At 55.1% G+C, this 19,745-nt stretch overlaps 8 protein-coding genes across 8 annotated transcripts; 3 read left to right on the forward strand and 5 right to left on the reverse strand.

Moving 5' to 3' along the window:
- Positions 1-410: 410 nt before the first annotated feature.
- On the forward strand, positions 411-1,601 carry BDP81DRAFT_394697 (uncharacterized protein; the record flags this gene model as incomplete). Its single annotated transcript, XM_060587995.1, has 1 exon — positions 411-1,601. The coding sequence occupies one exon, from the start codon at positions 411-413 to the stop codon at positions 1,599-1,601; it is 1,191 nt and encodes a 396-aa protein (XP_060444654.1).
- A 373-nt stretch (positions 1,602-1,974) lies between these two features.
- Positions 1,975-4,043, reverse strand: BDP81DRAFT_461417 (uncharacterized protein; the record flags this gene model as incomplete). Its single annotated transcript, XM_060593767.1, has 3 exons — positions 1,975-3,587; positions 3,648-3,735; positions 3,837-4,043. 3 exons carry the CDS (start codon positions 4,041-4,043, stop codon positions 1,975-1,977), a joined length of 1,908 nt encoding a protein of 635 aa, XP_060444655.1.
- Positions 4,044-6,059: 2,016 nt separating this feature from the next.
- On the reverse strand, positions 6,060-6,654 carry BDP81DRAFT_32951 (uncharacterized protein). Its single transcript, XM_060585319.1, has one exon. It carries the CDS (start codon positions 6,544-6,546, stop codon positions 6,181-6,183), a length of 366 nt encoding a protein of 121 aa, XP_060444656.1. The 5' UTR covers positions 6,547-6,654; the 3' UTR covers positions 6,060-6,180.
- A 108-nt stretch (positions 6,655-6,762) lies between these two features.
- BDP81DRAFT_320463 (uncharacterized protein) lies at positions 6,763-7,344 on the reverse strand (the record flags this gene model as incomplete). The annotated part of the gene is made up of 2 exons (XM_060584529.1): positions 6,763-7,181; positions 7,275-7,344. 2 exons carry the CDS (start codon positions 7,342-7,344, stop codon positions 6,763-6,765), a joined length of 489 nt encoding a protein of 162 aa, XP_060444657.1.
- Positions 7,345-7,950: 606 nt separating this feature from the next.
- Positions 7,951-8,679, reverse strand: BDP81DRAFT_321218 (acetyltransferase; the record flags this gene model as incomplete). The annotated part of the gene is made up of 1 exon (XM_060584594.1): positions 7,951-8,679. The coding sequence occupies one exon, from the start codon at positions 8,677-8,679 to the stop codon at positions 7,951-7,953; it is 729 nt and encodes a 242-aa protein (XP_060444658.1).
- Positions 8,680-10,158: 1,479 nt separating this feature from the next.
- On the forward strand, positions 10,159-12,980 carry BDP81DRAFT_394701 (fungal-specific transcription factor domain-containing protein; the record flags this gene model as incomplete). Its single annotated transcript, XM_060587996.1, has 2 exons — positions 10,159-11,259; positions 11,319-12,980. The coding sequence occupies 2 exons, from the start codon at positions 10,159-10,161 to the stop codon at positions 12,978-12,980; spliced, it is 2,763 nt and encodes a 920-aa protein (XP_060444659.1).
- A 476-nt stretch (positions 12,981-13,456) lies between these two features.
- BDP81DRAFT_428951 (ribosomal L18ae protein family) lies at positions 13,457-15,153 on the reverse strand. Its single transcript, XM_060590472.1, has 4 exons — positions 15,022-15,153; positions 14,392-14,576; positions 14,148-14,324; positions 13,457-14,070 (listed from the first exon to the last, which is right to left on the reverse strand). Exons 1-4 carry the CDS (start codon positions 15,023-15,025, stop codon positions 13,912-13,914), a joined length of 525 nt encoding a protein of 174 aa, XP_060444660.1. The 5' UTR covers positions 15,026-15,153; the 3' UTR covers positions 13,457-13,911.
- A 208-nt stretch (positions 15,154-15,361) lies between these two features.
- Positions 15,362-18,037, forward strand: BDP81DRAFT_428955 (PCI domain-containing protein). Its single transcript, XM_060590473.1, has 6 exons — positions 15,362-15,966; positions 16,033-16,322; positions 16,371-16,596; positions 16,650-16,711; positions 16,769-17,180; positions 17,524-18,037. The coding sequence occupies exons 1-6, from the start codon at positions 15,661-15,663 to the stop codon at positions 17,605-17,607; spliced, it is 1,380 nt and encodes a 459-aa protein (XP_060444661.1). The 5' UTR covers positions 15,362-15,660; the 3' UTR covers positions 17,608-18,037.
- The last annotated feature ends 1,708 nt before the right edge of the window (positions 18,038-19,745 follow it).

The following is a 19,745-nucleotide window of genomic DNA, read 5'->3' on the forward strand; positions in this document are numbered from 1 at the left end:
GAACCAACTTGCTCCAGGGGCAGAGCAACAAAGTGTGATTCACTTCTACCCTCCTTTTTTTTTTGTCTTGTTCTAGGCTTTGCCAAATCCAAGGTAAGTCAATACCAGGTGTGGAACAATATTTGTTTGTTAGAAAGGGAAGTAGCTCACCGCTTCTAGATCTTGCTAGCCTTCACCTCGGCCTTTGCTCACGATAGCTTCACTTTGTTCACTTCAGCAAAACGAAACAAATTGCCTAGCTACGAAAAATTCTGTAAAGAAGATACGGAGCAGCGTACGAAACAAGGCCGACGAAACCAAGAGACAGAAAAAAAAGAAGAACAAAAAAAAGGAGTTTCGATTCACCAAACAGGCACCCCTCGCCCCTTGACACAAGTACTGCAGCATACCTTACGTACCAAAAGACCAAGATGTGTCGCCGCGTCTACAAGCACTACACAGCCTGCGGCTGCGTCCTCAACGCCCTCTTTTACGACAAGTGCGTCCGCGGCCCGGCCTCGCCCCTCTGCCAGAAGACAACCGGCATCGTCACCCGCAACGGCGAGACGTGCCCCTACCACACCCGCGTCGCCCGCCGTCAAGACCGCCGCCGCCGCCAAGCTAATGGAGGAACCCAAGACTCGGAGGAAATCCGCATGTCCATCGAGGATCCCTTCACTTTCACCGGCACCGGCACGGAGATCACTCCCACGAAGCCCGAGGACCGCCACAAGCTGGGCGACTTCCAGTTCTTCACCAAAGACCTCGACACGTTCCTGAAGAAGTTGTCGGAGCCTGAGAATGAGACCCCGACCGAGTCTCAGCCCGAGCAGAAGCTGAAGCAAATGGGAAAGAACGAACAGCCCAAGGACAAGAAAGTGAGCCCCGAACTCTCCCCCCTCGCCGGCTGGTCAGACTGGACCGACGACGACGAGAACGACAACGCCATCGCCCGCCGCATTCGACGCGAGCGTCTTGAGAAGGAGTTCCGCGCCTTCGCCCGCGCAAACGAGAAGAAGAAGGCGCCCTTCGACTTGAGCGACGAGTTCATGAGCTCCGACTGCGGCGATGACAATGACGTCTCCGACAGCAGCAGCTATACGGACCCGGGTGACATGTATCCTTCGCCGATGAGCTTGAGTCCGTACTTCAACAATGACAATGAAGGCGACGTCTCCGAGAGCAACGAGTCGTCGGATACGGGTGATGTTCATCCTTCGTCGTCGAGCCTGGATTCCGACCAGGGAGATGACAGTGTCGTCCCCAAGAGCAGCAACAGCGATTCGGACCACGGTCACATGATGTCTACGATTCCGCGCCTGGTGCAGCGCAATGGCGCTCTCTATGCGGATCTCTCGTGGAACACGCCTCCCGAGAACTCTGATCGCAACATGGGAGAGGGTGGAGAGACTGAAGACGAGGAGACTGAAGTTGAGGAAGCTGAAGATGAGTCTGATTACGACAGCGAAGACTCGGATATGCCCGATGCCGATGAGGATGATGATGGAGACTACGTCCCGGAGCCTACCTGGCCTCCCACTGGGGTTGAGTGGACCTCCAAGCTCAAGTATATGAGTGGAATCCCCCGCCGCGCCGCCGCGATTATCGATGATTGGAACTGAAAGGTATCCGACTTGGAGAACTCTGACGGAAGACACCAAGGTTTCTTGGGGATGAGGAGAGTTATGATGAAATGATGGCATTGGGAAAGGCAATAAAAACAACCGCCAGAATGGTCTAGGCGTCTTGTATGTGTACCTAAGCTGTCACCTGTATTGATGACCAAGAGGCTGTTGCAAATCTCAAACGATGTAGTGATTTCATGTCTCATTGCCCTGTGTGCACTCTTCCGACTTTCAGTCTGCAGAGGAACAAGTTATACATACGTGGAAGCGAAAATGCCGTTATATCCCAAGTTAAATTACCCAGCCAAAATCCAAATCTCCTCAAGTCGCTCAAAACAACCCGCTAAACTCAGTACGCCTCATGATGGGATTAGTTCCGAATCGGCGGAGCTGGGTATTGTCGTCCCCCGACGCCAGAGATGACCGGGCTTTCCCCGCGTTCTCTCCACCGCTTTCTATCTCTATCGTCTCTCAGTTCCCGATCGCGGGGATCCCGAGGGTCCCATGGGGGCTCGGGCCTTCCTCGCATGCGATCCACGTCGGCATGACTACTCGTTCGGCGTGTCGCTTCGGGCCGTACGACCGGTCGTTCTCTTCGCTTACGAGCCTCCATATCTTCTTCTCTCTCCCAGTTCACGACGCGGTCACGCTCGCGTTCCGGGACCCTTTCACGGTCTCTCTCTCTTTCTCTTTCGCGTCTACGATCTCGGTCTCGACCGCGATCTCTCTCTCTGGCTCTCTCCCTCTCTCGTTGCTCTCTTTCCTCCAGTTCTTTACGTTCTCGGGCTTTGAATCGGCGGCGGCGGTCTTCTTCTGAGTCCGAAGCCTCCGAGTCTTCCGACGCTATGTCAGGCCAACTGCGGTTGAGCTTAGAAGAAGGCAAGTGCTCTCGGCTACGGCGAGATGGCGGATCGCTTCGGCGACCGGAGGTGCTTCGATGTCTTTCTGGCGATCGACCAGTAGGAAGGATAGACGCCACTTTCTCACTAATTTTCTCCCGGATGCCATCTACCACTGGTATACTACGACGCCTTGCGTCTTCTGGTCTCAGCTCCGCACGATGTACACGAGTGACTGGTGGCGGCTGGGGTACCGAGGGAGCACCCATGCGACGGAAGCCAGGTGGCGGGGGCTCGTTTGAATGATGTGTATGAGGCCGGCGTTTGGATCGTGGACTCCCCGCGTCCTCAGAGTCAGACGTTGAGGACGAAGAATAGTGTCGAGGTTGGCTGTGTCGGCGAGGTTGCATGGGTGGTCGATTGGGATGCAGGTGCTCGGCGTTGGCGTGCAGTGGATCCTGTGGAGGGGATGGGTAGTCAGAAAAGCTACGGCGTCGACGGTCGTCAGGAGAGTTTTGTCCTCGGAATCGATCTTGGTCCGGGGTCCTCTGGGGAATATTGAGGCGAGACGGGGGGTACCGATTCGCGGAGTGACCCCCAGGAACATGGCTGTAAGCAACTGGTGGCCGGCCTGGCGGAACAAAGTAGTCTGCTTGAGGACCACGAGGCGGAGGTGAGGGTTTCGGTGATCCCTTCGGAGGGTAGGGATTCCGGACGTGCACGTATGCTGCCTTCACTCTCGGCTCGTCTCTTTCTGCTGGTCGACTAGGGGCAGTCTTTGGTGATGCCGGCTCCTCGTCTGGCACTGCGGCCTTCCTCAGTTTCTCAGCGCACTTCTTGTGCCATTTCTCGATTCCGGCGTCTGGCTCGCTGGGCAGAGCATCGGCGGGTAGGTCTGGGGGAAAAGGTTCGCCCGTCTCGGGATGCTTCAGGTTCCAGCTCTTGACGGCCTGTTGGATGAAAGGTACATGTTCCTCGGGGCTCAGCAGTATCTCGATCGACTCCCATCGAACAAAACCGCGAAGAGTCAAGGCCGGAACGGAGGGCGCGTCGAAATCGTTGTCGGAGGGCTGCATGGAGTGCTGGCAGCCGGTAACCTGCCAAATGTAGGATATGGCGGGAAATGGCATATCGACAAATAGGGCTATAATGACGAGCTGTCAGCATGGGGTGCTTTGCATGCGGGGTGAGGATTCAGGCTTACAGTCATAGTTACCACCAACGGCCTTGTAGAAGGCAGCCAGCTTTTGAGGGGTCAAGGCTTGAACATGTCTATCGCCAACATCGCGAATCTGTAGATAGGCGGGGTTCGGTTAGTATTTGGCCATGGGGGTGGAAGCGGGGTGGAGGAAGCCAGGGTTTGAGGTGTCGGGGAAGACTGGCGCGGACGTACAATGTGTAGGGCGATGGCGCGAAGGAGAGCATCGAGAATCAGTGTTGGAGCCTTGTCTGGGCCGAACAGATAACCGTAAGAGGAGGATGGCTTTGGATCGGGGTTCTGGGATTGTGACTGGGCCTGCGGTTGAGGTTGAGGTTGAGGTTGAGGTTGAGGATGAGCAGAGGACTCTTTGGAGTCGGCCTCTGCGGTCGCCGTCGCCATTCGGGGCCGAAGTCTACATCAAACGGTGCGTTTTTGTGGGCAGGAATGTCCCGGGACAAAAGTGTGGAGATGGGACGGGATGGAGAGATATAACGGTTTTTGGTGGCGTGTGCTGCTGACAAGCAAAGGGTTCGGGCTTCGCAGGCAGTGGCTGTAACGAGCTGGCGCTGGACTGTGAACGACTTGGAGCGCAAATTATCGTCCAGCTCGGTTGTTGTTGAAAGGCTTTGGGAAGAGTTCAAGTTGCTAGCGTTGGACTGCGAGCGCGGGCGAGGTTGAGTTGAGGGTTCAACGGCTACTAATAACTTAAGGTACTTTGGGTGCGGGCCGCCGCCACAGCATCGTCATACGAGAGAGACAGAGATGCGAGGCAGAAGTAGGCTGAAGCCAAGACGTGAGTCAATACCGGATGGATACGTGCGGATGCAAGTCGAGGCTGGGAGGCGCAGGATCAGAACTCGGTCAATATGCGCGCCAGAGGAGCGAGAGGGTGCGCGCGAGGGTAGCCGGTGGGCAGGAGAGAAATATCCGGGTCGACGACGTCTAGTGGGTGTGAAGCGTGGGCGAAGGGGGATGGATGTGTGAGAAACACAAGTCCAAGGTCGAAAGAGTTGAAGGCGACGACGGGAGAGTGCGGTGCAGCTGGTTGATGGAGGATTGGGCGGGCAGCGAGCTGATGATGTAACTAATGTACTCGGACTGTAACTTGATGTGGACAGGGTACTTGGGCCTTGTTGCTGCTGGGGGTTGGAGGGGTCAAAGACGCACGATAGGACGGATGGGCATTTTTCGGGGGTTCAAGATCGCCGCCGCTCTGGGGCTCTGAATTGTTTTCGTGGTAAGATGGACGGGGACGGGGGACCGGGGGGGAAGGGACTCTCAAGGGAGGAAGGAGGGACATGGACATGAACTTTCCATCCCGTCAGGCAGAACCGAGCTGCGGGAAAGCAACTGCCTGGTTCTTCCTACCTTACCAACTTACCTTAGGTACGCAACTGGGCTCTTTCGCAGCTTCAATACCTACATACCTACATGCAGCACGCGCTGCGCAAGACAGGGAAGGACAAGGCAGGCAAGGCAGTGGCAGGTAAGAATAGCGATCAAACAGGGAAAACGTTTGGCTGTTGGGCTGACACGTGCACCCTGGCGCAGCTTCCCTTGCGGGGACAAATTTGGGCCGGACCGTCGGCTGCCTTTCGAGAGATACATGCTTTTTCTAGGTGGTTCGGCAATATTTCCAAGTATCTTTACCTTTTCCTCCCACTTGCTTCCATCTCCAACCGTTAGGTACGTACCGCCTTAGGGTGCCCTCTCGCTGCTTCCATTTCTCACGATGTACCTTTTCTCCCCATGGCAATCTCACCTCTTCACGACCGTTAGTTGGGAACATCACCGCTCCCCCTCTGACTTGCATAGGCACACATTCCTCCCGAAATACCTTACCTCACACACACACTCTCTCACCAGTCACCAGCACCAACCTACGGCATCTCGATGCACCCGTACTCGGCTTGTCCGACCTTGATCTTCTGTCGTCGTTTTGGGTTCAACTCCCGAGGTTACGCCTAATCTAATATCTCGACTATCATGTCCCGACTCCCCCACCAGCTGATCAACATGATTTGGCATCCGTATCCTCCAGGCTCCAGAAGATAAGGCAAAGTGAGGCTGGGCAGCAAAACGGACCCGACTATCCGGATGATCCAGATGACCAAAGAGGCCCGTCGAAAGCGATGGATGCCCAGTTCCCTCGGCCCCCAGGATGCAGCCTGAAAGTCTGCCCAGGTGAGCCGTCTGCTGGACATGCCCAGCTGCGATGTGCCTTGTTGCGGAGGCTGGTGCCCGTTCAGCCGCCAGCCGGCCCTAGCCACGCAACCCTCTATTCTAGAGGCAACCCGTTCAAGCCGACAGGTTGGCCCGTCTGGTCTGGGTTAACTATCCGTACTTTGTACGCAAATCAAGAGAGTTAAAGGTTCAGCAGACGCTGAAGAGGAACCGCCCAGCCACACGCCGTTGAGCTGCTCGAATTCTGCTCCGTCTCATCTCTTTCCCCGACCCTCCACCACACAACTTCTAGGAAGCTACTTTTTCCAGACTTCAGAGTCACTAACCTCCAAGACAACGTCACCATGTCCACCTAAGCCGTGGCCATCTGCTTCCCCAGCAGGCTGGAACCCGGCGAGCGCTTTTGTAAAACACCAAAGATCCGGTTCGACAATCCACCCAATCTTTTCGCTACTCCCGCCCCATCTTCCAGACTTCCAGAAACACTGCTAGCATCCGGAAAGTGATCCGCGGCGGCGCATCGCACATCCTTACGAATACATGGCACAGTGTCTCTACCCCGGCTTACCATGGTGACTCGGCGTGTCCATCTAAATCTAATCGTTGCGGCAGCCATGTATGATGCAGTTGCAGCCAAGGTTTTGGGACATAGTAATCTGGCGGTGAACACAGGAGCAAAGGTTACGAACAAGGCTTGCAGGGACCTGCTGTTGTACATTGCGTTGACCAAGTACCATTTCTACCACTTCCTGGCACTGCAGCAACCAACGAGATGACCAACTGTTGTTGCACTGACCGCCAACCATCCGCCTGGTCAGCACACCTCGGGCGCTATCTTTATCTTACATGAATCTGTCGCCGTTCCGTCGTCTCGGTTCCCTGTCTATACAGAAACGATCGACATGTCTTGGATAGGAATCAAACCATCTCACGCTCATTGGAAAGCGGTATACCACAACCCGATAGCGGCGCCCGCCAGGGAAATGATGCTTCTTACGGCGTTGAGTGCCTGCCACCTCTTTAACAACTCCGTGGTCTCGGACAGACCCAGCGTTGCGATGCCCCGTGCACCGGACATGAGCGCATTGTTCGTTGACGACATGAAGATGATGGTATAGGGCACGATGGCGAGACTCAAAGCTCCAGCGGCAACAAACGGCTTCCATGCAACACCCTGGTCGTAGCGATCGTATGCCGAGTAGGCCAGCGAGAGCGTAATGGCGAGCGCTACTTTTGGGCCGGTCGACGCGCCGTTCAAAAATATGTGTTGCCACAGCTTCAGTGCATGACCTGGCTCGGCGCTGGTTTGAATAATGGCGGGGATGCTGAACATGGACAACGATGCCGCCGCGCCTGGCCTAAGAGTCAGCAATTGACGTCGACCCCGCTGATGGCAAGAAGAGAGCGAGAGAGCATGCGAGTGAAGGGAAATGAGAGCTTGCTTACCTGCCCACCACGCGCACCCTAAGATGCCGGTGGCAGTGGCGATGGTGTTGGCCAGCCCGAGTCGCGACATGTCGGTCTCAATGGCTCTTTTTAGGGTAGCAGTTGGTGTGGTAGGGGTGACGACAGTGAATATCTTGCGAAGGCAAAACTCGAGATCAGGTCGGCTGAGATGAGGCAATGTAATATGGTTTCGTCTATAGAGCTTATGTCTATGGTTCTATGCTAGGATGAGATGTATTTGACTTCTTGGCGTTATCTGTTCTCTTATATGTAGAAGAACGAGTCCCGCAAACATCGGCGGTGCTAGCCCCCGATGTGAGATCGGAGGAATCACGGACAGACGCAAATTGTCCGAAGCTGGGTTCCCCACCCCGAGTCTTGCACACCCGGTGCCGTCCTCGTTGCGACCTCCGAGCCGTGACGGCTAACCGCACTGGCCCCATCGCTACCGCCCTCCCCAGAGCTAGAAAACTCGAGTATGTCCCCTGTTGAGGTGGTGCTGAGCCTCCCAGAAATCTCTTGGCCAACTTAAAAAGGTATCCGTAGACCAATAAGGTTTAGAGCCCGGGGATGAGCGGTTTAATCGAACGACACATGGTCAGTGTAAAATTCTTTCCTTCCACATCTCCTCATTCATCGTAAGTGCCCGCTCTGTTCCATCGTCGTGCTGAGTTTCCTATTTCGGCGCAGCGATGCCATAGCCGACAAGCGTCGTCGTCTCCCGTGTCTTTTTATCGACTTCCGTCCAGACCTTGAATTCTCGAAAGCCCGTCTTGTCCAAGACTTTCTGACTGGGAAAGTTGTCCAGCTCCGTCACGGCGGTGAGCATTTCTCCCGCCGCCGCCGCCACCTCCTCGGACCCGGGCTGCTCCGTGTCCTGAACCGGCCGGGTCTCCCCGATGACGCTCTTCTCAACCCGGAGCGCACGCGCGGCAGAGCGGGGCAGGGACCACCAGGCCCCGATGAAGCCCCGCAGGAACTCGGTGGCGTACCCTTTGCCCCAGGCCTCTTGACGGAGGAGGTACCCAATCTCGGGCCAGCCCAGCTCGCCGCCGGGGCCGCTGCTGATGGAGCCGTGGCTGATACGTTTGACGCCGCCGAGACCGACGAACTCGCCCGTCGACCGGAGGCAGATTGTGAAGTTGTAGTTGTGGGCGTCGTTGGGCGGGAGGTTGTCGTCCAGCCAGGCCTGTGTTTCTTGCAGGTCCGCGTCGGGGCAGCCGGCGACTGCCCACCTCATCACCTCTGGCTGCGAGCGCATGGCGTGCACTGCGTGCAGGTCGTCTTGGCTGACGGGTTTGAGGATGAGACGCTTGGTGAGGACGGGTTGGCGTGTGGCGAGGGGGGGAAGGGGAAGGGTTGGGAGGGTGGTGTTCACCGTGATGAAGTCCAGTTGTTCGTCCATTTCTGTCATTGTTTTTTCTTTTCCCCTCTTCCCTTACTGTTACCGATGTGTGAGGTTTCAACGCTTGTGTCTTGGACTGAAGAAAGAGGCAAGGTTGTGTGTTCTGTTCATCTCATTTACTTTTCCTTTCTCTCTCTCTGTAACATTGTCATGAAGGATTTTTGGGTTTGAGTCATCTCACCGGGCCCAGGAACCTCAAATGAGTTGAATGACTGTTCATGCTGAGAGTGAGGGTCCCCGGAATAAAGTACGCAAGCGCGCTATCACTATTCCAGCATCGTCGCTTTAGCTTACGAATACCTACCGAAAGTACGACGATACGTAAATACGACGAGGGCCTGGGGGCTGCGGGCTAAAGTAGTAAGGGACGGAAAGCTCCGCAATTCCCATTATTAACTCGCACTCGGCGATCTTCCGAGCGCCACGCCGCGCCGATGTGTGATGGTCTAGGTCTTTGATCCATCTCTTGGACAGACTTGGCTCTCGCGGTGCACTGGTCAAAAAAACAAGCATCACTGCCGTAGGTGCCTGGAGTTGGGCCAGAATCCAAGAAACCCCAAAATTATAGAATTATAATTACGGTTCACGATGTGTTGAGGTAGTTCGTCGAATCCTTCCTAATCGCGGCATGCTACCGGACAAGAAACTTTACTTTCCCCAGGGTACAGAACGGATGGGACCTCCATCTCTAGCGAGACCGAGCAAATCACGACTAGGAATTTACGCTTCTACGAATACAGAACGTGCTGACATATCAGTTCTTCTACCCAAATCTACGAAATAGTCGCACCTTTACTGCGTGTGCCACCTAGTCTTTGTTTTTTAAGGTTTTTTACGCCTGCTGCAGCGGGGTGGTAAGGTACCTAGTTTCGGGCAAACCCCCTGGGAAATTTTTACGTCTGAACGCAGATCTCGGGGTCTGGGGGTGGACAGTGGGGAACCTAACCACACAAGCTACAGGCTTACAGCCCACCGTCAAATCCTCATAGGTATATTTCCCCCCGCGCTTCAATTCATCCTGTCTCACTCACAACCCTGATCTTTTTGCTCACAAAGCAGAACACTATCCATCATCAAGCAAAACCCTCGGAAACCGACTCGCGAATAAGTTCATTCTAATAAATCATTGCCTCTTCATTACACCTCCCCCCTCCCCGCCCTTTCATTCTGGATGGAAACCTAAATACTTTTGACATATCCGTACGGCGGACGAACGTCAGTCCGGGCTTAGGAGTTACAAGAACGTAGATCGCCCGTTCGCTCTTAACTTAAAAGGAATGCAAGCGCGAGCTTAGCGGGGAAACGCTCAAAATCGTCAACGTCAGCAACAGCCGACGTCACACACACACTTTCTCACAACCTGAGCTTCACTTGAGCTTCCCACTCACTCACTTTGGGGTCGCTTACACCCTTCACGACATACTCACTCACCCACACCACCCTTGACTTGTCATACACTCATCGAAATCTCACTAAACAATGACACCGCCGGCATCATCGGCGACCGCAGCCCGACAACAATTCGACCAAACCAGCGCCGCTACTGGCAACAGCGGCGGCAGCAGTAAACAACAGCTCAGCTGCGCAAACTGCCGCCATCGCAAGATAAAATGCGATAAATTACAGCCCCGGTGCAAGCAGTGCGAGCGCTCCGATCTTGACTGCGTTTTCCCTTCCCGGAAGCGAAATCGCAAGCCACGCCAGGGGAGGCAGAATGAGCTGTTGAACCGCATCACTCGTCTAGAGAGCATTGTAAGCAAAGTCGACTCCGGTAATGTGGATGGGGCTGCCAGAAGCGGTGGTACCGCAGCCGGCTCGGGGACAGCTGCCACAGCGGCCTCTTCCCTGGCTGCTGCCGCCGCCTCGACGCCGCATTCTATATCGGCGGCGGGCCGGAGGGGTGTTGGTGGCGACTCAGTCACGGGCATGAATGACGCGGAGCCGTCATCGCCCGGCGCGGGATGGGACCCCCAGCCCGCCCCGCCGACCAACTACATGAGCGCCGAGTTCTGGGAGAACCTGTGCCAAGAGGTCGAGGGTATGAGACAGGCACTGGACCAACCATCCGACAGCGAGGGGTCCGGTGATGAGGATGGAGGCCAGGGGCAGGGGCAGGGGCAGCAGCAGCAGCAGCATAGCACGACGAGCCCCGAGTCATCCATCGCCAACAAGGGCCAGACGCCGCCCGCGCTGTCCGGACTGATTTCCAGCTTCGTCACGGGCGGGGACGAGCCGTTGAGGCACCCGCCGCGGGATCACATCATGTACATGTGCGGCATCTTCTTTTCGAATGTCGATCCGGCGTTCAAGGTGATTCACCGGCCGACGGTCTCGGTGGAGCTGGAAGGGTTCGCGAACGCTGTGAATAAGCATATTGACGATGCGACGGAGGCCTTGTTCTTTTCCATGTACTTTGGCGCCATCACGACCTTGACGAACGAGGCTTGTTTGAAGAATTTGGGGGAGGAGAAGAGTGTTCTTGCGCAGAGGTATCGGGAGGGCGTTGAGAGGGCGCTTCATAATGCGGATTATCTCAACAGCAGTGAGATCAGGACCCTTCAAGCGCTGACGTACTACGTGGTGAGTCTAGTTTTACTTAACTTCATGCGAGAACCATTCAATATCTAACCATCTCACAGTGCTTCCTCCGCTCCCACAACGCCAGCCGTGCCTCATGGGCCCTCATCCCCCTCGTCGTCCGCCTCGCCCAGGCCCTCCACCTCCACCGCGACGGCATCAACCCCACTCTCCCGCCCTTCGAGGCCGAAATGCGCCGCCGACTGTGGTGGATGATTGTCGTCCTCGACATCCGCGCCGCCGAGGACCGCGGCACCGAAGCCGCCATCCCCCGGCAGTCCTACAACACCCGCTTACCCTTCAACCTCGACGACGACGACTTTGGCCCCGCGACGACAAACCCACTCGAGGACAGGACGGGCCCGACGGAGATGACGTTTTGCCTGTGCACGAGCATGTCGTCGGGTATCTTTGGAAACCTCCGGCCGCGGCACCCGCAGCTCGCGCTCGATAATGACGGCACGCCGGAGCCGACGACGTCAGAGGACGAGATTATGGCGCATGCGCAGCGTCTTGAGGCCCTCTTCGGCACCGCACCGCCCAAGACCCCTGCATCAGACGGCTCCGGCTCCGGCTCCGGCGGCGGCGGCGGCGGCGGCGGCGGCAGTGACGGGGACCAGGACACGCGGCACCTACCCGCCAACCACGCCGCCGTAACGGTACGCATCATCATTCTCAAAATGTGGCTGTCGGCACAATACCCCTTTACCCCGCGCGCGTCCACGGCGACAGCGAAGCCCCGCGTCGCGCGGGAGACGATGCTCCGCACGGCGGTGAACACCATCGAGCTCGTCGAGTACAGCTCGGCAACGTACCGCGAGCGGTTCGGGTGGTGGATCGACAGCTACGTGCAGTGGCATCCGCTTGCTGTCGCGCTGGCGGAGTTGTGCGTGCAGACGCGCGGGGAGCTGGTCGAGAGGGGCTGGCGGGTGGTGGATCGGAATTTCCACGGGATGAGGGAGCGGATTGCGGATACGAGACGGGGGACGTTGTGGAGGCCGCTGAAGAAGCTTTTGAGGCGGGCGAGGGCTGCGAGGGCGGAGGCTATGATGGGGGAGTTGAAGTTAGGTGGGGATGGCGGTGGCCATAGCCATGCTCGTGCTCATGGTAGTAGGGGGCCTGCGAGTGCGGCCGCGACGGAGCAGAAGGAGGCTGCAAGGCGGACGGTGGAGGTGCCGCAGAATGAGGAAGAGGAGGATGATGACGACGACGATGATGATGAAGATGGTGATGAGGATGGGGACGGAGACGTGGATGTTACGGATGTTCAGGAATCATCGGCGGCGGTAGGGGGCCACGGTGTGAGTACGGGGACACTACACCCGGCCTTCAGGACAGATCGAATCGGTGGTGCCGCCGCCGCCGCTGCTGCTTGGCACGGAGGCGGCTCTACGCTTCCTCCCACGGGCGCGCCGTTTGCGACGACAAACACTGTCGGCTTGGGCGGCCCTACGCCAATGGCCGTCGACCCATCGATGGCGGCGGCAGGGTTGCCTGCGACATCACTGCCTCCTTCAACGTCAGCGCCCATGAACCCACCGTTCGGACTGACGCCGGAGGACATGGCCATGTTTGGGGGCACGCCGCTGTTTAGTAACCCGCATGACCTGATTGCGCACTTCGGGATCCAGATGGATGCCGGGGACTTTGGGTGGGATCCGAGTTCGTGGGACGAGTTTGTCGTTGACGCGAATATGGAGAGGTCACCTGGTGATGACGGGTGATTCTGAAAGAGGAGGAAAGCGTGAGGGCTCGCGTGGGATGGACTGGGGTGATGTATAACATGGAAAAGGAAAGGAATGAGCGAAACGGCGATGCTTGTACGATAGGGATGATGAATCACGCCGATCAATCCTAGAGAATGGAAGAGATGTCTTGAACCCTCAATAAGAAGCCAGTGTTGTCGCGCCTGATATGTTATAGATCTTGCTGTCCGTGACATACGGCCAATATGTCGTCTCATCCATCAAGGGAATCATGCCGGGAAAACGGAGGCTCGTCGCCGGTTCCTGTGCCCGCGACAAGTATGTCACTTCACATGAATACAGCAACCACAAACTGCAGGGGTTACGTCACCACTGTAAAATTAACGGTACTCCAATGTCTACGGGGCAAAGAATAGCCAGAGGAAAGACAGTTGCAGACGCCGCCTTGACAATTATGTGGTAAGGCAGAGCGGCTTGGACGTGATTGCGGGAGTGAGGGATAATTCATTCTTCATACCTCAGAAAGAAGACGCAAACACGGCATCACGGCACGGACAATAGTTCGACAACCGACGCGGGGTGAGTTGGCATTTGTCTACGTAGACGAAGCCGGACGTCTTGACATCCCTCTTCTGGCCGAGCAGATCTAAGGTAAACCGCATCGTCTCATCAAGAAGTCGTAATTCACAGCTTCGTACTCAGGTATCATTCGTCCATCTATCAAAATGTGGTTTGAGTAGGTTTCCCTCCCTCCCCTGCTGCTTTTTTTGGCCATGCTCGCGAAAAGATGATGTTTTGAATTGATTTCATTTCTTTTGGTGGCCCCCGCCTTCAGAGAGCAAATGCACGTGATAGTTCCATAGACCTAATGAACACCTGCCAAGTAGTAGTAGCCCGCCCCTCCATTTGTCGAAAACCAGAGAAACAACGCCGCACAACAGCCAACACTTTATGCGAAGGTGGTGGGACGCTTCGCGCTGAAGATCTTCTGGTTGTTGAGCTTGGAGACGCGGTGGGGGAGGGGGAAGCTGAGGTCCTTGGTGATGAGCTGCTTGATGTAAGGGCGCTTGACATCGTCGCCCTTCTCGAGCTCGACGACCTTGAGGATCTGTGGTAGATTTTGTTAGTGAGAGGTTCGGGTTTCCGGTCAGGGGGCGACCAAATGTCCGGCGTGAGGGCACATACGTGGATGGACCTGAAGCGGGCACGGTGACGGGCGGCCATGTCGGAGTAGAGAGCCTCGACGGCATCGGTGCGGGACATCTCACGGTACTCCTTGTACATGTTGTGGGTGCCGGAGCGGGAGTCGTAGCGGAGCCAGACACCGAAGTTCTTGACCTTGAGGGGGTGCTTTTCCTGGATCTGTAGCGGACAAAGTCAGTTTCTGACTTGGGTGCGCTGTTGAGTATTCAAGTTTTCGGTGACGTACCTCCTTGACGCTGACGATCTCACCGGTGGCCTTCTTGACCTTCTTCAGGCCACGCAAGAAGTACCAGTAACGGGACTTCGCAACCGTGACGTTGGGAGCGAAGATGATCATGCGGTACAACGCCGGAGTCGGGTTGGACTCGGTGGGCAAGTGGCGGCCGATGACCTCGTATTCCGTAAGACGACCTGTAGCGAAGATAATTAGTTATGCGTCGTCCTGGAGCCACACTATCTCTGGATGCAAGGATGCGAATCGCTGTGTCGTTCCGAGCTGCTGCGAATTTTCTGGTCGATCGGTTTCGAAAGAATGCCGGAATCGCGTTGCGTCGTCAGGCAATGCCAGGTCTTGCGCTCATTTCCCCCCTTCTCGTTCCTCCAAAGCCAAGCCCTAACCCATTCGTCGGTCGGGAGGGTGTGGTGATCTCGCTCGACATGTGGGCAACTGAAATCCGGTGCTGTTGTATCCAAGATCCAAGCGTACCCACGGCTGTCATCCCGAGTTACAACATCTTCGTGATGTCTCAAGTGGCCGTGAAAAAGTTTTGTTCGTCGCGGTCGGGTTCGAAAATTTCGCAGCAGGCGTTCGCATCCAAGATCCAGATCCAGGGGAGGAGAGAGGAGTTGTGCTTACCCATCTTGAATAATTTGTTAGAAACTGAAGATCCCCCGCGTACTTGAGTAATTGGTGACTTACTTTGAAGAGCTGGCCGATGGTCGTCGATTATCCGATATCGTGGTGGTTGCTGCTGGGTCTGAAGCCGAATTGGAAAACAAAAAAGTTGGGTAAATGAAAAAAAGGGCGAGAACCCTATGTGTCAGCGCCACACTTTCCTAAGCGACCGGACCCCACCTTTCTGCGGCTGGTGGGGATCCACTTCAAACTGCCCAGTTTTTCGAGAAGGTCTGTCAATGCATTCCTGCCTTGCATGTCAGGCGCAGAACAGTCGGTGTCCACCAGAATGATCAGAGGGAGGAGCTGCCTCTGGTGTATCCCAAAGTCGCTGGTTTTCGACCAATCACAGCGCAGACTGCCCTCCGATGAGCAACAGCATCACAAAGAAAACCACATACGCCGGCCGATGTTAGACGTTGATCGCTTTCATCATAAGACTTGCAGGTGGATTGTCTTCTGAATACATTTGGCAGGCTCCTCTGATAAAACTTGCGTCACCTTCCAACAACAGTCTACAGAGCGTTCGCTCTTCAGCTCCTCCATCACTCAACTTACTCACCTTCCAACATACACACGACAAGGGCTTAAAGAGACAGGATGGAGCCTCTTTTTGAGGAGTTTCGCAATGCCTACAAGACTCGGTCTGGGTACTCTCTTGCGCAGACACTTCAGTCCTTCAGCCCAGTCAACAAGCCGGACAGGCTACGGTCCATCTACCTGAGCACCAACGTCCAAGAAGCCAAGAACGACATCAAGTACATGCTCCTCGGTCGGGGCCCAGGATCTAAGAAATTCAAGCTTGACCATGAGGAGACCACAGGCTGGGTGGAAGTATACACGGCGTACTGGAAGGCCATTGGCGAGATCCTCAAAGTAGAGGGCGACTCCGGTGCTGGAGGTAGGGTGAGCTCTCGCGCAATACGCCTCCCCGTGCCCCTCCTTTGGCTTCATCACTAACACCGACAATAGACTTCATCATGGACCAAGGTGTATGAGTCTTGGAAGGAATTCACCACCGCTCTCATCCGAGGCTACACTAATTATGGCTTCGAGGCGTGGACAATTCCCTGTCTCTACCTTGCTGGCAAGCATTTGCGTCTCTTCGCCATCAGCTCAGACGAGGAGCGGAACATCACCGATGCCACTGCTGACGCAATGGATCTTGCTGACGACTACGATCCGGACTTGGAAAAGCAGAAGCAGCTGCGCGACTGCGAACAGCAGCTCAAGCGTATTTTCACACTGTGTTTGAGCGATAGGTATGTCGAGAAACCCGAAGGCCGTTAGCTAGTTCTGACTGTGGACAGAGCACCTCTCGAAGAATCAAGAAAGTGGGCTATCTACTACATCATCAACCTACTTTTCAAGACCTACTTCAAACTCAACTCGGCAAGTTTGAGCCGGACAATCCTAAAGGCGTTGTCTACGAACCGTGGAGATATGCCTCCACTGGAAGCATTCCCCAAGTCACAGCGGGTGACTTTCAAGTACTACGAAGGCGTGCTCTTCTTCTTGGAGGAGAACTATGTCGAGGTAAAATTCCCCAGAGTCTGCCGGTTCTCCAATGCGAATCTGACGAAATTTAGGCAGAAAAGCACCTCACTGAGGCATGGTCACTGTGTCACAAGGACGCAAAGAGCAACCAAGAGTAAGTCATCTTGAGATACCCCACAACGCACTTCCCAGCCACTAACAAGCATCATAGGAGAATCCTTACCTACCTGATCCCATGCCATCTTCTCACCACACACACCCTGCCCAGCAGCAAACTCCTCGAGCCTTACCCGCGGCTGCAGAAGCTCTTCCTCCCACTGTCGCAATGCATCCGCAAGGGCGATTTGCGCAACTTTGATATAGCTCTGCAAGAAGGCGAGGAGGAGTTCGTCCGCCGCAGAATCTACCTCACGCTAGAGCGCGGTCGCGATATCGCGCTGCGCAACCTCTTGCGCAAGGTCTTTGTCGTCGGCGGCTTCGAGGAGGCGAAAGAAGCCGGCGCCGCTCCCGTCCGTCGGTCCAGAGTCCCAGTCGCCGAGTTCACAGCTGCTATTAGCCTCGGTAGCCAGGAGACTGTTGATCCGGACGAGGTTGAGTGCCTGTTGGCCAACATGATCTACAAGGTACGTGGCAGCTTTTCTTTCGTCGTGCTTTTTGGCCTGGTCTTTTGGTGGCCTGAGTTGTGAGCGACCTCCGTCTGCAGTGCAGACGTTCCTCAATCTTTCATACAGTCGGTTCAAAATGATGCTGAGATCTCGACGCGCGTTGATCTGCCTCTTCGAGCTTTCCTCATTACCCCCGTGAACTCCAGTTGCCTTGTAGGCAACATCTTCACGGGGCCGACATTGCGTGCTCAAGGCAACTCAAGTGTCGTGATGGCTTCCACAAAGGCCCGCTTGCTTCGCAGAGCTCCATAGCCCTCCAGTCATTCGTCGAGTACATGACTAACACTTCATCTCTATGCAGAACCTCATGAAGGGCTACATCGCCCGCGAGCGCGGCATCGTCGTCCTCTCCAAGAACGGGGCGTTCCCCGGAACAGGGGTTTAGACGGAGATGGTGGGGTGGGGACTCCGACCGCATGAGACTTTAGACCGGCCTGAGGGCCTGAGATAATACAGCCTTGATACCACACCTTCGTGCGTATAAAAGCAGCGAGACACATTCTACCCAATAGGCATAGGCGACACAGCCTTGCTGGACTTACCGGCCTCGTATAAGGTGTGAGCAAACCTGGCAGCATGCATTGGTGCGAGGAAGGATGGATGCATGGTCACCCTACTAGTGATAACAGGCAATTAAAAAAGCAAAAGTCTATCTCGACGCCGTTTGATGGGATCAAATTCATCAATATTCGACAACTGCGTAAGCCAACTAGAATTACATAAGCATATCCAAAGACCCAAAGCACCAAAAATGGCAAAAGAGTTCACCCCCCCGGTGCTGAACTGGGGGCTACATCTCTTGGTGCTCATGCTGGGAAATTTTTGGGTGCTCAAGCCGGGATTCGAACTCGTATGCGCTGAGCCTGTCGTCGAGTAGGCTGGTTGGCGAAGATAATTGACGTTGATCATTAACCAATTCCACCACCCACGCCACAGTTTGACCTGACCCCCGACCTAGGGGGCGCCTGCTGTGCTGGTGACAGATTTGGAGTTGAGGGGGTCTATATGGGCTTCTTGTTGTGTGTATTCATCCAGGTCGTTCGTTGGTGGTGGCAAGGTCATCGGATGAATGTAAGGTAGGTTTGATACTGGGAAGGTAGGTGCCGTGGGTACGGCTTGCGCCTTCCAAGACGGACCACCTCAGGCAAGAAATCTCTCGTGGCCTCGTGATTCAGTGACGGGAGAGAATGACAAGCTGGCGTTCAATCAATGAATTGGTAGGAGTTACCAACTATTCCGGTTAAAAATACAATCTAGCAGAACATGGATAGGACGGGGCCGTCTATCGAAGTATTTGGTGCGTACCTGTGTTATACCCCATGTCTGATATCTAGTCCACCAGTAACCTTTCACCCAAGGTAGGCAGTTTCTTTTGTAGTTTCACAATCCATACTATTCACATGTAGTCAGTCACGCAAGACCAGTCAAACACCATTTCTCTGTATGCAGGAAACCACCCTCAATTCCAGTCCTTCCTATAACACCTTCCAGGTTACTCCACACACACCTCTACCGCACCCATCTCCACCTCTCATCCTTCCTTTCGGAAAGATCCTCTCCTATGGCGACTCAATGGACAGCGGAGGTGTATCGGTGACTAACGTCTGACTTAAACCCCCTCCCAAGCGTCACAGCCTTCTCTGCTACGAACGGCCTACCCAAGTAAGCGAAGAGGGTGTGGTTGAGTTTAGTTTAAGTGCTTGCATAAGTAGCGTGATAAGGTACTTAGTCAGGAGAAGCAAAGGGAAAAGCCGGGGTCTGGAAGAGTGTGTGTGTGTGTGTGTGTGTGTGTTCCCGATGAGGGTGGGGTTGGGCCGTGGTGATGTGCGTGAATCGGTGATAGTGTTGGTAAGAGTCAGCCTCGGTGATGCTAGCAATATGACTCACAGGCCAAGCTTGTACGGAGGGGGCAAGAAAACACGGCCGCTACGCTACCTTACGCTAGGCGAGCCCATGGTCGCCGCGGCGGGCGGACCAGGAACCGGGACACTCTACCGGGGGAGGGCGGACCGGGGGCGATGAATGCGGTTGAGATAGGCAGGGATGGTTCGCCTGGATCGGGTCTGTGAAGTTGTGTGCCTTGGGCATTCACGGTTATTCACGTAGGACTCTTGGGACCGGAGACTTCGGCAGGTGAGGTATCTTGGGATGCTGGCTATGTTTCAGATCACTAGGGGGAAACAAGCAGAGAGCACTAGGAGACTTCCATCAAATCACTCGTTGGATATCGCCGGTGTTCCAACGACGGGGTATTTTCGTTAATATCGAACAGAGACTCAAAAATCACAGCAGCAACTCCTGTAGATTCTCAAAACTAGAAAGCGAGTGTGAAGAATGATAATTTTACAATTAATGATTCGATCTCTTCGTAAAAGACGCAATTTGTCCCAATTCTTTCGTCTCTTTTCCAGTCCTTTTCGCTCTACTACAGCCAGAATATCTTGCTGTCGTTTTCTCAGTCGTCTCTTAACGGACGACAAATAAGGAACAGGTCTCCTGTCTTCATCAAAACTGCCTGTCAAG

This window comes from Colletotrichum phormii, assembly GCF_030913505.1.
Source record: "Colletotrichum phormii strain CBS 102054 chromosome Unknown BDP81scaffold_11, whole genome shotgun sequence".
NCBI classification, from domain to species: Eukaryota; Fungi; Ascomycota; class Sordariomycetes; order Glomerellales; family Glomerellaceae; genus Colletotrichum; species Colletotrichum phormii.